Genomic DNA, 16,155 nt, shown 5'->3' with positions numbered 1-16,155 from the left:
CTACATATTCAGCCTAAATTTATATTTTTGTTCCACGGGTCACCACTTAATATCCCACTTATTTTTATTGCATTCACGATGAAAGTACACGACATCCAATATATGTTATAATGACTATAATGATGCAAAGAAATAGCAAAAAAATCAAAAGAAAGAGTTGACATTGGCTGACGGACTAATACAATAATAATATCAACAGCAGCGCCATCAGCAGCGCAGCCGCACGAAATTCCCGTCGAAGGCAAAAGGGATCGGCAGCTCAGCAGCTGATTTGTCCAATATACCGTGTAAATTTACGGCTCATTTATTTATTTATATTTAGCCCGTCGTTATACGTAAACAAAACACTCATGGCGTCGTTAGAAGTATGTTCAGGAGAGGAGCGACGTTAGAGCAGTTGAGATGAGCCATTAGACCAGCGAATGCCCGATATTACACACTGCTGGGACATGGAAACTGCTGACATCAAAGACTAACGTCGTATATGATGAACACCGATGATATTAATTCTTCACTGTCGGATGACATCGATGAGTTCTGGTGTCCCCAAGTCGGAGGAACTCTGTGCTTTTCTTCTGATATAGTGGACTATTCAGGCGAACATTTGGTCTCTTCAACATCAAGGACGATCCGTAAGTAAATTGGAGTTGCAACGTAAATTGTCATCAATGTTTCGCACCTGGATCATGTTATTAAACAGTTTGTTTGGCAGTTTTCCTGTTCTTGCTGTCAACTGCTAATTTAATTTTATTTGTGTCACTTCGTGGTCATGCGATATTTCATCATTTTATCACGCACGCAAACATTTTACAGCATGCTTGATAAGTAATAGCATATTTTACGTTCAGCCATTGAGCTTCGGCTTATCTTGTATTGCTACTTGGCGGATATGAGACAAGTCGCAATGCTTGACCACATCTATTTATTTTCTGTATGTGTGCTTCCCTTTGGTGGTCCCTTTGTGTAACAGCCCTATATGTCTTGTCATGTTGGCCTGAATCTCATCAGCTTCGCCAAATTGACGGCGTTTATCTTCTGCAGTTGAGGGTACTATATCAGAGCAAGGTCAGAGGAATAGGAAGGTAGTGGAGCAATTGGAGCAATAGAATATTGTGTTTTGCTGGAAATTTATTGCCTCATTGAACCATGCACCATTGTCATGGTGCATGGTTCAGTTGACAGTGTGCCACTTTTCAGGCCATTGTCTATGTACAATATTGTGGAGTCGTCATAGGACTGTTTTTCAGAATTCTGCATTCATCGTCATGCCTCTAGGGATGCGCTTATGAACGACCCGTCAGCATCAAAGGGTGCAATCCAAGTGGCCTTGACGATGGATTTCAACTGTCATGCCTTTTTTAGCTTATTGGATGATGCTGTTTTCCACTGAGAAAACATTTGCTTTGGTCATACACATACACCCAGTTTTAATGGCAAGTGATTACTGAGGACATAAAGTGGCCATGGTTTTGGGCTCGCTCACGGAGGTCTCTGTAAATTGACACAATTTTGCAGTCACATGCTTCATTCTCATATCTTCAGTTACTTTGGCATATGCTCAACGCTATTTTAACATAATGTGTAACCTTTCTGATAGCTAGAGATTGATCAGCATAAATGATTTCCCACACATGCTGCAGTCTCTTCAATGTGGCAGGTGGACATGCTCTCTGGGTGTGGGTTGTTTTCAAAGCGCCCACCTTCGAAATGGGAATAACACTCAAATGTCTTCGATCAATTCTTGCGGAACTCTGAGAAAGGTGCTCGCAACATTTTGTGTGTTTTCAGCATCAGCCTTCCTGAGACATAAATACAAGCCAGTGTACATTGCAGGTAAACACCCACCGAGCAGCTTCCACAGAGTGAACACTCGGAGGTATTGCCGTGCAGTTTCACGCATGCACCTACACAAAGTTGCTGTGTGTCTTCCCTTGTTGCCACTTCCCCGTGTATTATGGTTTCCTGGGGAAAATAATAATAAAGGCCCCGAAATTAAATGATCAGCCCTTGTTCATGTATGCGTTCGCTAGATCAACTCATCCATCAACAACAGATTTTTGTTTCTATCAGCGCACGACAAACAATAAAAATGCTAGCCAGTAACGTTTGCTACAATCTGTATCAAGCGCTGAATGGTACTCGCTCCATCCAAAACTAAAACGATCATGCAAGTCTCGGCTTATGCCATTCTTCCGTTTGTGAGGTAATCCTTGTAAGCCACTCTCATAGGTCCTCATAGGTCTCGTGTAACTCATAGGTCCGACTCTTGGACTTTCATCTTGATTGCAACACTCGAGAACTTCCTTTGAACATGAAGTGAATGTTAACTGAGGTATGTCAACCAGTTAAATTACGTACTCTGTGCACATGATTGTTTTCATGTAATTAGTGTGTAAAAAAGAAAACTCCACAGCTTGGCTCTCATGAAGACATCAGGGTGCTTGATGTCTTGTTAAACTCGCCTTCTGTGTCTTGAGACTTTCTCTGACCTACTTGTGGGGGGGATAATCCAAGAGCAAGGTTATTTTTGCCTGTCAATAATTCGAAACTTTAGATGTCATCTACTGTATAAGTAGTAATTTTCGCGGGGACCTATTTTTCGCGAAATTCGCGACTGCCCTTTTTTTCGCGAATTTAAAGTTCCGCAAAATATTCTAACCAATGACAGAAAAATATGTGAACGAAATATGTAAGAAATTTGACCCAAGACGCTGAGGTAACTTATGTACACGCGGTTTCTTACGCTATTGCACTGCATTGCCTAGCAAAGTGTTCAGTTCGCCGCTGCAACTGGAGACAGTAGTCCAGCCTTCACGTACAAATCCCGCGCGGATGTAGGTGTCCCGTGATTCCAGTTCCTCGTAAGTCTGGATCATCCAGCAAGCGTGTATGCACTCTGCCACGCGGATAGGTCTTTGTAAAAGTTGCCGCATCACTACCGAGTGCCAATCGCACCTGCTCGATGCGATGACAAGACTGACGGGACACAGGGCAATTCGGCAATGACACAGATACAAGCCGAGTAGGACCCCCTAATCGCAGCCCTTTCATTCAGAAGTGCTCAAAAGGAAGACAAATTGAACGAGTTATCCAATTGTGATACCTTTTATTAGCTTCATCCAGGAAGTTCAAGGTGGAAGGCCCCTAAGATGCAGGGTCTATGCACCGCGGTACCATGAATTTAAGGTTCCGCGAATAATTGCCTGATCCTGTCTTCTCACAAATTTGCGAATTATAGAGCCCGCAAATTTAACCACTTATACAGTATTTTGTCATTGTTGTCATGCCATCAACTTTGCTCTTACAGTGATTGTTATCTTTTTTTGGGTACTATCTTTCTATTTCTTAATATGTGCTATGTACAGACGAAGTGCGCACCTATACGAAGACCATTGTGTCAACAATATGGTATTACTATTAGCATTATATGTACCCCTACTCTATAATGTGAAAAGCCTGAGCCTTGGCACAGCTAGAGGGACAGGATGAGCACACAACTCCATTCGTTTGTCCTGTCCCTCTGGTTTATTGCTTTTATTTCATTTATTTTATTATCATCAGGGCCGTGAGGCAATACAGAAGGGAATGGAGTTGTGCCCAAGCTCAGGCTTTTCACATTGCGGAGTTTGTCCACCAGCTGGCCTGCATCTATGCCATACTCTGTTACCCCTACTCTCCTTGTTTCCAACTCTGGCACAGGTTTGTGGTCCAAAACATCTCAGCCGACGCCACCCATGGCTTCATCTGGTGACGCTTCATTGCGAGCAGGCCCTCAACAGGTGACTTTTGAAATAGTGTCTGCCAAGACTCAGTTGGAAGGGCGAAAGAAATTTGTGGTAAGTTTGCAAACAGATGTTTGTAATTTGGTTAGCTTCCATGAATGTGTGCGGGGCTCCCTAGGTCAGAACAATCATTGCATGGCATCTGCAGGAGAAGCAGGTAACTGATGCTGACTCAGAGATGCTCGAGGGAATGACATTCATATCGTTTGAAACTGATTCTACATTTTTATTGCATGGTTAGACGAGCTACAGCATCGGTTGATCTACATGTCACTTACCTCTATCATACTGTGCTTGCAGTTGAACTGAAATTATGGAAGAAGAGCAGGGTTGCACGAAAAAAGCATCCATAGTTTCTGAACAACTCTGAAAAGGTTCCTAAATCAACACTGTGTGAAACACTAAGAGAGCACCAGATATATTGTGAAAAACAGATGGGATATATTAGTTTATGCCTGTTCAAGCTTCATTACAAACAGTTATGCAGTGTTTTATTTTTGTTGAAATGCAGTGTTATACAATTGGGATTAAATTTTGCAAAATATATGGATATGTGGTTGAATCAACGGAACGCATGCAGGGTGTGTGCAGATGAAGTAGCCCCACGTTTAAGCGTGTGACATGTTGCCTGCATACTATACGAACTTCCAGTGCAATTACATTTACACGATCAAAGCTAACAAAAAATTGTGGTAAGCGAACTCCGAGTATAAAAAACAAAACAAAAAAAACGTCAGATATGATACAAGTTACAGTGGCATCAAATCAACGACAACGACAGAGCTGTTTATTTGAGCTGACCTGTTGCTACGTACATGGTTCGCCCTGCCAACTGTGGTCCGCAGCAAGTACGTACCCTTCGTAGGACGGCTCATAATGCTGCTGCGTATTCACCTTTGCACACGTATGCAATACTGTCTCTGCTGCTGCTGGCGATGAGAAGCCAGCACACGCGCAGTGTAACTCTTCACATGTCCTGACTTGTAAAGCGGCAACTGCCACTGTTCCTCCGAGACACGTGAAGTCAACATCACATTGGATGCGACTCTCCGAAACGACCAGTGTGCATCTCGCACCTTTTTCTGATTTCTTCGCTCCATCTCGTGCCAGGAGGGAGAAACACCTAAGGCACATGCTGGGTTTTTGGCAATGTGACATGTGTACAGGACAGGATCTTCAGGAAATTGAGCCCTTAGCAGCTTGTTGCTGTAATATAGCCAAGCAAACTTCACACTTCGTGCAGTTCGAATGGGTTATACTGATGCAAACATGGCGGTCCCCAGAAAGCTGTTTGTGGGTTCCCCTAGGGGCACTAAATGGTGCAGAAACATATAGAAACTTAAATAACAGAAATGAGTATTCTTGTTTATTTATTTATTTATATATACTCATTGGCAAGGCTGTGGCAGGAGGAGGCTTGCTTGGCACAAAAAACTTTTTTGGGGAAGAGTCCTGTTTCACCAGAAATTGTGTTCCATAAGCATACTGTGCGTGGGAGAAAACTATATTTAAATACATCAAATGAAGGGTACAGTGTTCAGAAAGTGTACACCTTGCAGTGGAGAAGGTCCTGCAAAATCAGTGTATAACGAACGAGGAATCTATATTGATTTATTTGTTGACAATTAGGTGAAGGTCTTTCCAAAGCTCGTCTCGTTCTAAGCAGCATTAAAGCTAAGGAGCGGAAGACAGAGAAAATTGGCTGTTGTAGCATACATATCATAATAAACCTGACTGCCTTATTTTGAACAGATTCAGGTGTTTTAACGTCCCCATCGAAATGAGGGTCCCAGACAACTTGAGCATACTCCAAAATTGGTCGTACAAGTGTTTTACATGCTAGGAGTTTAGTATCTGCGGAAGCCAACTTCAGAGCATGCTTCAGGTAGCCGAGCAGAGCTTTAGAGGATACAGAATTGATATGCTCTTTCCACTTGAGGTTAGATGAGAGGTGCACACCCAAGTACTTGTACCTCTCAACTCGACCGGCCTCGGTGGCTCAGTCGGTAGCGTGTTCGCCTTCTGATCCCGAGATCACGGTTCGAACCCTGCCGAGGATGTCAGTAACTTGGTGGCAGGGTACAAGTTGCTTAGACAAGCCGTCTTCCGTGAGGGACGTTAAATACAGGGTGCCGTGTGATGAGCTTTCATCACACGTTAAGAACCCTCAGTTGGGCAAAAGCAATCCACAGACCGCTCATGATCTCAGTTGTCTCGCGCCGTAAACCCCCGATTATTATTATTATTATTATTATTATTATTATTATTATTATTACTCTCAACTCGATTTACAACATTGCCTCCAAAACTGTAGGAGAATATGCAGGATGTTTTACGGTTAGTAAGTGACATTACAGCACATTTTCTAAAATTAATCTCAAATTACCAGGTTTTGGTACCAGTTTTGAAGCAAATGAATTATGTAGTGTTTCCTGGTCAGTTTGGGATTCTATTTTAGCGTATAGAACACAATCATCCACCTACAATCTGGTCTTTGTTTGAATGTGATTAACAAGAACATTTACAAATATTAAAAATGTGGGGCTTTATTTCGATTCCTGCACCTGTGGCACTCCTAGCAGATGCATCTGTGCAGAGATCGCTGTGCCTGATTCAAAATGCACGGGGAGCAGGGTTTGCGTGACTATATTTTTTGTTACACAGAGTTTGGATACCACATTTTTTTTTGTTGGCTCTCATTGCATAAATATGTCATCGTGTGCCGCAGGAAGCTTGCACAGTAAACAAACAACGCATTTGCGTAAATGGGGGCTACTTTATCTGTACACACCCTGTATATTATAATTAGGGTTCCGCACTTTTGGCTTTTATTTTAGGGTGGACACGGCGTATGTTTTTTGGTGTTTATTTACTTTCCTGAAATTAGTGTTTTTCAGTGATTTTTCTGGCGTGTACGTGGTTTGTCCTGCAGTTATCGGCGAGTATAAATCGCAATATAATTTCAAAACTGTGCATCTCAGCGCAGCCTTAAAACAAGAAAAAAAACAAAAACAATACAACATTAGTTACGTGGTGCCTAAATTGTGAAAACTGTGCTCCCCCTCTCCTCCCCTGGTAATTTTAAAGCGTGTAGCGATTAATTCCCCAAATCTTTCCTCAGACACTTTTGTATTCGTCGTTTTTTTGTTAAACTTGAATAATAAAAAATTTACGGGAATATATTTTTTGGTGCTTTTCGGTTAGAACCGAAGACACAGAACCCTGATTATAATACAGACCGTGGAGAATGCAGCGATTCGGAGAAGGTAAATGGAAGGAGAAGTGAGCACGAGTCTGTTCTTCTAGTCCCAGCCCCAGATCTGAGGCTTCCCCTCAAGAAATATTGTAGCTGTAATTGAGGATGAGTTGCAGACGAATGTATTTGCCTTATAATGGTAGTGACTTCATGCAACAAGTCTGGCTTACTGATCAAGTGGTAACTGGACAACGGTGAGCTTCAGCTCTTATGAAAGAAAGGCATGTACTGTGCTAGAACATTGGAAGTTGTCATGTTGCATGGCTATGTAAGATCCTTGCAAATCCTGTAAACAATGGACCTGCCTGCCAAAATACTCTGCCTTCTGAAACCCATGCATTTTACAAAAAACAAAAATTTTGTATTTTACTAGTGCTACACAGTGCTGGTAAAAAAAGCGCATGGCCTGGAAAGAAACCCTGGTGTCCTGGAACGGCGGTATTCAGACTTTCTCGCTCTCATCACCGGGCTGCAGAGACGACATCCGACATGTTCCCTGCGAAACTTTCCCTTTCCACGAAAAGCCTTGATTGGCAACTTCACTGCAGAAGTGATCACTGAGCGGAGTCTCGCCTTTCGAAAACTGCTCTCTCAAATCTACGCTGCTTCTGAGCTGCGTCGCTCTCCAGAATTCTCAGACTTCACGTGGGGTCGTGAAGTGCGCCGTGCCCATCGTCTCATGATGGCTGGTCAGTTTGAGGATGCTGCGGTACTTCTTGAGAACGCATTTTCAGTGCAGGACAAAATTCTTGGGAGCGAAGACAGAGACACTTTTGCTACACTGGCCATACTCACTGCATGCCTTAATGCAGTAGATAATGTGTCAGATGCGCAGAAGTTCGCAGAAATTGCTCTAGGGCAGAAGGTGACCCAGCCCTGGAGCATTTGGGATAAAGAACAAAGCGAGTTGCAGGTGCCGTTGCTAGTGCTGTCAATCAGACTTTGGTGGGCTGTCGGCAGGGACAAAAGGGAGTTAGAGGCCAGGTTGAAAGAAGTCAGAGAGGCTGGTATAGTAGTAGACACCCTGCCTACATTGTTGGAGCTCATTCTTAAGAAGGACTGTTCAGCCTTTTATTCATAGTGCAGCTCGATGCGTCAGTGATGGTCGGTAGCAGATCAATACAGCGTTCTAGTAATATATGACATTAGAATTTGTGTAAAGCAGCGTTAATTAAGTTGAACACAGTACAGTGATGAAGGAAGGTGGCTCTCCATCTGTAATAGCAGTAGACAATGTGATGTACTTGTGTAATGCAGCAGTTGATCTCTGATGGTATTGGATGATACTGTTATGTGACGGCTGTAAAAATAGCGGGCGTTTTTGTAATATTTTTACACCAATGTAGATACTAAAATTAAATAATACACGTAATTGTATCCAGCATAGCATTGCTATAAAATGTGAACGGGCATTTTCTGCAGAATACATAGAAACATTTTTGTTTGAGGAATGCAATTTGCTGTTCTTTGTACATAGTACTTGTTTCCACCTAAAGGAAGCTTTTACGAGTCATGCATGAGATGTTGAAAAAAGAAATGTTGGTGGACAAAGAGACAGTGATTGTGAAGAAATGTGTGGGGACAACCAGTTATGAGTGCTTTTCTGCGTGGTATGTGGTACCCATGACATGAAAACAGGTAAGGTGGCCATGATCCTCCAACAAGGAATGTAAATGGTTGCAGGATGTAGACATAATTTTACTTCATGTTTAGTAAGTTAGTTGCATGTTGCATGCACTAAAATGCAGGAGTGTAATGAATAAGAGCATTATATTTAAGGGTTGTGCTGCAGGTACCTATTACGGAGAGAAGCCAATAGATTGGTGATGCGTGTGGTGGTCAGAAGCAGCAAGTCCATGCCACTTACCCCATAGTACCTTCAGGTACAGTTCTCCCATTAGGGTCGTGAGGCATTTTAGTCTATCATAGTACAGTAGCATTGCTGTAACATTAGCATGACAAACTACTCACATTAAGCATTTGCCATCACTGTGAGATTTATACCATGACTTCATCCACCGGGGGCACACAACAGTCAGTGCTAAAAAAATGTCACCATGTTTTTGGTTTGATTGTCAGCAATTCTGTTTCAAAATTAGCGTATACTTCACGTTGTGTATTTCTGCATCCAGGGTTATGTGCAGGATCTTCATTTGGGTGGCGTGTGACATCCACCTGACTTGGCTACTGGTGGGCATAATCCTAAAAGAGATGTTCATGTTGGATTTGCATCTAACATCATAAACATAATTTGCATCTTTCTGATTATTTATGGGGTTGGCACCTACGAATATTTTGACGTTGTAGTTTGGTGTAAGGTTAAGTGAAATAATTTAATGTAATGTACTTAAGTTTTAATTATTTGCTAATTTAGTTAAAGTAAAACAATTTAATTAAAAGTAATGGAAGTAAAGTAAAATTCTATGCTCATGACCTCGCGGACCTCTTCAACGGAGAGAGCCACCCTAAATTTTTGTTGTGGGGGTGCCAGGAAAACCTGTCATCTATCTAATTTTTGACACTTTCTCTACGCCTGTTGTATTCCAACTGTTTCTGTGCAGCATATTTTTGTGTTTCCACATACTTATTGGTAGAAGGCACATACCCACACTGTCTGGAGCATACTGCCTTTGTGGAGGCAAATTCATAATATGGTGCAGGTTCATCTTGGGGACTTTGTTGGACTGAAGCACAACAATGAGTCTCAAGTAGTATATTGTTCAAAATTTGCATATTACGCTTAGGTAATTCATGAAGTGCAGAAATTCAAAGCAGTAAGTTGGACCAGCAATATTGTGTACTTCACGTGTAGTGTATCTGGTGACACACCCGCCTTAAAACAGCTTCCTTCTGTGGGGACCACCATGCTGAGCGGACGTGTGCCAAATTGTGAGAAGCCATTGGGAGCTTTCCTGGTAAGGTCCATGGCCAATTGCCTGGACTTTGTATGGGTGTTAGCAGCCGGCTTTGCTGGTACCTGTTACGGACACAGTGCTGATGTGTACAGTTTATGCACATCAATGTGTCTAGGCGTTAATATTCAGTATGTGACTGCAAAAACTATAAGAATGCTATAATTATACTTTAGCACATTCCGTACAGAGTGCAACAGTGTTCACATAAGTTGTTGAAGTTTGCATGTGTGTGGTACGAGTTTATTTCTGAAGCTTACTTTTGCTGTGTATATTATTTTGCTTTTGCCTTGCACTGCCACAAGTAGAAAGAATGTAATTGTATAAAAGTAGTGTTTCAACACTGGCAAATACACAGTGCACAGCTAGATTGTGGACAGGATGTTTAGAGAATAAATCATATTCACACATCATCATTTGTAGTGGGCTGCTGCTCATACTCATACTCATTTTTTTTCTTTCTCATGTACCGTTGTTTTAGTAGTTAAACTGCTGTGGATGAACATGTTTTGTATAGAGGCACTTGATGAAGTAAGACATGGTATTGCCAATGCACAAGTTAGTTGTTTTGTTCTGTAAATGAGGATGGCAAAACAGGTACCCTCTGAACCTCCACCAGCAGAGTTGTGTCGCATCCTCCTGTGATATAAAACCGTTTGTGTGCACACACAAAAAATGACTGCTGTCGTGTAGGAGCAGTACACTAGCAGAAGTTGAACAACATGGGGGAGAGGGGAAATTAGAAGAAGCAAAACAAAAGTCAATGGCTGGCACCAGAACTATGGATATAGGACTTGATGTATTTGTGACCCTGTAATAGCTTTCACATTTTTGCTGTTTCATTGTACTTTTGTTGCAAGCAAAGTGCAGTGCATACAGGGTGTCTTCACCTGATGTGTAAAAAAATTTACAGTTAAAAACTATGTGTATAAAGCATATGGGATCTGTGCTAGTTACTGTTCAGAAGTCTGTTGCCACATACAGAAAGTAATGATATCTAATTTGAATTGCAAGTGACTAAATTTTCTGAATTGAACTCTAAGGTATGCGAAGTTAAAGTGTCCTTCTTTGTTTCTTTGCCAGAATCAGGAAGTGCATTGCGGATCCACTCCAATCCATCCCGAAATACTCTACTAAGTGCAATGGTTACAGCTGGAATGGGTGCGTAAATCATTGCTTCGAGAAGTGCAATTGCTAGGCCACGCTCGGTTCTTCATCAGGTCACTGCAAGAAGTGATGGAAGAAAGAGCACGGCCCCTACTCTTCACATTTCCTTCTCACTGCTGGTACAGATACCGGTAGCTGTGTATTCTTGCTGCTGTTATCAGTGGAAGTGTTCAGAAAGAAACTAGAGAGTTGGCACCCCTTCTTGCACTTAAGAAGAGCAAATCCGCAATGTACTTCCCGATTCTGGCAGGAAAGAAAACAGTTACATTAACTCTGTAAGTCTCGGAGTTCAATCTAAATGCAATTACACTTCTTTGACGGGACACTCTGGCTTGATAGGGAAGACGCACTGTATAATGGCAGCCACACATTATCACTGAAACATTATGGTTATAGATTATGCACATAAAGTGATGCCCTATAGCTGTGGTACTAGTGTTGATACAAACATGGAGTTTTGTTCCAGCTACGTAATCCTCCTGTGGACATATGCTGATCTGATCTTTTGCTATGCTGAGCACTATTAATTTGTAGACCAAAGATCTGGTTGCTTTATTTTGTTCGATTGTGATTGTGATACAAAATAGTCTTTTAACTGCTTGTTAGAGTGCATTTATAAGGATTCCTACTTATTCTATTACAAGCAGCACTTGCATTGTAGCATACACTGCTGGTGCGCCTGTGTAGTTCAGAGTTCCTATGTTCTTCTAGAATTATCAGTAAGCTTATTGTGTGTAATGATGACCACTAAATAAATATGTATGCCTGTATTATCTGTTCCAAATTCATTAACGCGAGTGGGGTTTCGTGTAATTTAGGTTACATTGCCCTTTTTGATGCTGCGATTTTTTGCAGAAATTTAGAAGAACGGCTGAACCTTGAACACGTGTTTAGAAAAAGTGCAAATGATCATGAACACCACTACGTTTATTGCCATAAATTTTTAGAATGATGGACGGTAATAAAAACTGTTACATTCGCTACCTCTTTGCAATTCATACAATTCAATTGGACCCGGTAGTTGACACCACTTTTACCTTAATTGGTCACTTTTACTGTAATTCATTGCTGTGTCTAAATATATTCTAAGTAGGATGACCAGACATCCCGTTTTGGCCGTGACAGTCCCGTTTTACGGGGATAATCCCACCATTCTGTCCTTTTCGCCTTAAGTCCCTCAATATGTCCCGTTTCGCGGATGGCGAATAGTTTCGGAATCTATATGAAAAGAGGAAAGCGAAACTGAAACAATGTTTACTCGTCACACACGTAGTATTTTTTAAAACCTACCACGAATATGTTTCCTTCCTTGGAATGCAACTTATTACGTCGTCCGTTGATGCATCCACGAGTACCTTCTTTTGCGCATATAGATGGGTGCATATCCAGGGGTGGATCCAGGATTTTTCTGAGGAGGGGGTCCAGCCATAGACAGCATGCTAGATAGGCGATCTAGGGTCAATTAAACACAATGTGAAGACAGAAATTGATGAGGGGGTCAGGACATCCGGACCCCCCACCCCCACCCCTCGATCTGCCCCTGTGCACAACAAGTTTTGCGTTGCTGAATCTCCGCTGGCCTAACCCAACGTTCCCCCTCCCCTGTAGGACAAAAAAGAAAAAAAAGCTCATTATTTTTTACTCTAGTGACTCTAGGCTGTATGAGGGAGGTTTTGCGGCGTTGACGGTGATTATGGCGAAAGTAGCAGAAACGAAATGACGTCACTGCGCTAAGACGTCACGGCATCACGTTGTACAGTGGATGTCACCAATCACATCACACCACCTGTAGTCAATCGCAGCGCAGGGAGATGGAAATAAAGCTGTAACTGTGCACTTGTCGTCATGGTACCAGACTCCTCACAATGGGGCGGCCATGCACACGCCATCTGAAGTGCGAAAGTGGAAAGCGCAGCGGGTCGCTGCTGCTCGTGAGCAGCGTACACAAAGTGAAGCACAACGAGAAGCTGCATGTGCCTCCAGGAGGCTCAAATCAAGCGAGAGGACCCAGAGGTGAGGCAACGCGAAGTGGAGGCCATGAAGTGAAGACGAAGACCCCGTAGTGAGACGACGCGATATCGAGGGCAAGAGACGTAAATGATTCGAGGCGTGTGTACGTGAAATGAGTGCGCATCTGTCGGAGTTTCCAATAACAAGGATATCCCCACGGAGTTGCGGTGCCTTGCCTTCCTGACATACTTAACTGATAGTAAAGGTCTGTTGTCGCTCTTTGAATAAAGCAAGTGTGAACACAGTTGTCTATGTGTGTGTGGTGAGCGTAGAGACTCCCATGTTGCCGAGTACAGCTTCATTAGGGGTAGACTTGTGGGCCCGGAGGGCCATTCGGCCTATTTCCCTTTGTTTCCTCTCCAGGTATTCTCGTGTGCTTGACCCAATACCCAATACCTTGACCCAATACCCAATACCTTGACCCAATGACAAATTATTCCATTGCCGAAAGTTAGGCTGGGAACTACTACAGCTTTCCACAGTTCCCACACCACTTGTGGGTAACTGTAACTCCACTGCGCAACTCGGTTTAGATACCCCATTGCCCGTTGTGCCTTCGTTCGCAGCTTCTGAAAACCAGTTGCGTCAGCTTCGATGTTGATTCCCAGATAGTATGAGAGTCCAGATTCTGTATATCCAATCCTTGAATTGTGAGCTTTGGGGGGCTACCTTGCTTCCCTATGTAAAGAATTCCAGATTTCTTGGTGTTGAAATCCAGTCCTCTCTTTGTTGCGAAAGTTCCACATATGTTAAGCATGTTTTGTAGCTCTTCCTCTCGCTCCGAAATTAACAAAATGTCGTCCGCGTACAAAAGTCCTGGTATAGTTAAATGTTGTTGCTTGCCGTCTTCCCAGTATTGCAGTTGAAGTCCCATTTCCGATTTGAGGAGAAGTTTTTCCAGTTCCGCTATATAGATATTGAAGAGTGCAGGCGATAGTGGACAGCCTTGTTTCACCCCTTTCTTGATTGGTATGCTGCCTGTCAGCTTCCCTTTCCATTTTGCAGCTGCTGTTGCACCATCATACAAAGCCTGGATCATTACAGTTAGATCATCTTCAGTTTTGTATTGTTTAAGTACATCCCAGAGCTTTTCCTGTTGAACCGAATTGTATGCCTTCCTGATATCAAGGAATCCGAGAGACAAGGCTCCGTTGTTTTCTTTTGATATCTATCAGCTGTGTTAGTACGAATAGGTTATCCTCCAATCTCCTGTCCTTTCTAAAGCCATTTTGCATCTCTCCAAATATTTCTTGTTCTTCCACCTGTTGTTCAACTCTATTTCCAATTATCCGTGCAAAGGTCCTGTAGGCTGTAGATGTCACAGTTATTGGTCGTTACACAGTTACTAGACAGTTGTTGAAGTCTTGTTTATCCCCTGTTCCTTTATATAGCAGAGTTATCCGTGACTCCTTCCATTTCATTGGGATTTCTTTTGTCCTCCACACATTATTGAATAATGTTGTCAGCCACTTCTTTCTTTTGGAGCCTAGCTGTTTCAATATCCTTGGAGATACCCCATCGGGCCCTGCGCTGCTTGAGGCATCCAGTCTCTGCAGTGCATGATCCACCTCTTGTAATGTGATTTCCCCTGTGGGGATGCTTTTGTTGTTTTCCTTGGTTTGTGTACAGGTATTGTAGTTCTACTTTCTGTCTCACTGGACATTTGCCTGGTCAGCCATTTTTGGAGCTTAATTTCCTCCATATATGGACTGGAGAACTAGAGTCGGAGTGTTTCTGCGGTTTTTGTGTCAATGATTTGATATAGCCCCAAAATTTTGTCGGTGCCTTTCTGCCCGCTGTCTTCAATGACTGGATAAACTTTTGGTCCACTTGTTTAATCTTGTGTTGTATCGTGCCTGCAGCTTGCTGTTAAAGCCTTGAAACAGTGTTGCCAAATCTCATCCACAGGAAGTCGCTATTGGCATCCCGAAAAGTCGCTAAAAGTCGTTAAAATTGGAACTGAAAGTCGCTAAAAAAGTCGCTGCCACCACTGTGCCCTTTTTGTTCTGGTCTGGCAGACCTTTCCTTTTAATAAATGTATATTCCCCCCTTTTTTTTTGTTCATCGCACGTTATGAAACAATGTGGTGAATGACGTACCGGATCGAATGAGTGTGCTAGACGGCCAAGAGAGGACATGACAAAACGAGTTTGAGTGGATAAAAATGTGGATAAAAGTGGATAAAACACCGTGAACACCTTCTGCCGAACTTTCTCTGGCTTTGTCATTTGAGGCACGTGGTTTGTTTATTGCTCGCAAAAGGTTCCGATGCCTTCTCGTGTTTTTCAGACTTGTTATGCTTCTTTATGTCTGACAGCCTCGCATAAATCTCACACTACCAGTAGACGCACTGGGCTCTTTTGTCGCTGCCTTTAACTAGACGCAGCCATCCCCTGAATGTTGGAAACATATCCCAGCTCTTTACTACTGGTCGTGCTTGGGAGGCATTTTGGAAAACGCATGCGCCTGTAGTCCATTCTAAAAACGATAAAACGCTCGGTTCAAGGGAAAACGAAGACATGTCCACGTGGCGCGTCAGAAAAGGGGCAAACTGGAAACAGCCCAAAGAAACTAGCGCTGTCAGGGCTGGCGAAACATATTGTTCTTCGCGAGAGCATGTTTTCCACCGAAATGTGACAGGAAAATCACGATTCTTCCTGACTTCATGAAGGAATATCCGTGTCGCTAAAAAAAGTCACTAAACGTGCCAGAAAGTCACCAAAGAATTCGCTAATCCCAAATGCAAAATTTTGTCGACCCCGAAATCCGCTAAATTTAGCGACTTTTCCCCAAATTTGGCAACACTGCTTGAAAACATGGCGCGATGACGATGCAGCTATCGCTGTCACTTCTTCGCGCGTTGGGGGCGAAAATGGGCGTCTTTTGTAAGTGTTCTTTCAACCCCCCTCCGCTCTTGCGTCCCGTTTTCTTCCAACAGGAATATTGCCCCCCTGGTTCAAAGTTATTTTACCAATGTCCCCAAAGGTAGACCCATGTTATTTCACTGCGTGAAACCATGCGTAAAATT

At 42.8% G+C, this 16,155-nt stretch overlaps 1 protein-coding gene across 4 annotated transcripts; it reads left to right on the top strand.

The window, feature by feature from the left end:
• The first annotated feature begins 216 nt into the window (after positions 1 to 216).
• LOC135378179 (sorting nexin-21-like) lies at positions 217 to 11,888 on the top strand. 4 transcript variants are annotated; one of them, XR_010418296.1, is made up of 4 exons: positions 217 to 632; positions 3,700 to 3,836; positions 7,412 to 8,921; positions 11,034 to 11,888. XR_010418296.1 is itself a non-coding variant. In XM_064611109.1 (4 exons), exons 3-4 carry the CDS (start codon positions 3,735 to 3,737, stop codon positions 8,117 to 8,119), a joined length of 810 nt encoding a protein of 269 aa, XP_064467179.1. In that variant the 5' UTR covers positions 547 to 632; positions 2,258 to 2,332; positions 3,700 to 3,734; the 3' UTR covers positions 8,120 to 11,888. The 4 variants fall into 4 exon arrangements, 2 of the variants coding, with proteins under 2 accessions (XP_064467177.1, XP_064467179.1); XR_010418297.1 differs by having other exon boundaries at positions 7,412 to 11,111; positions 11,171 to 11,888; XM_064611109.1 differs by adding an exon at positions 2,258 to 2,332 and having other exon boundaries at positions 547 to 632; positions 7,412 to 11,888.
• Positions 11,889 to 16,155: the final 4,267 nt, after the last annotated feature.

The sequence above is a fragment of the Ornithodoros turicata genome, chromosome 1 (assembly GCF_037126465.1).
Source record: "Ornithodoros turicata isolate Travis chromosome 1, ASM3712646v1, whole genome shotgun sequence".
NCBI classification, from domain to species: Eukaryota; Metazoa; Arthropoda; class Arachnida; order Ixodida; family Argasidae; genus Ornithodoros; species Ornithodoros turicata.
The sequence above is the reverse complement of the archived record's forward strand: the minus strand, read 5'-3'. Positions and strand labels throughout refer to the sequence as shown.

What these genes read in the sequence shown, in the direction of transcription:
- LOC135378179 (XM_064611107.1), top strand. Translation starts at nt 485, where the DNA reads ATGATGAACACCGATGATATTAATTCTTCACTGTCGGATGACATCGAT. An exon ending in TTCAACATCAAGGACGATCC is followed by an intron (nt 633 to 3,699) that starts GTAAGTAAATTG and finishes ACTCTGGCACAG; the next exon opens with GTTTGTGGTCCAAAACATCT. An exon ending in AAGGGCGAAAGAAATTTGTG is followed by an intron (nt 3,837 to 7,411) that starts GTAAGTTTGCAA and finishes GTATTTTACTAG; the next exon opens with TGCTACACAGTGCTGGTAAA.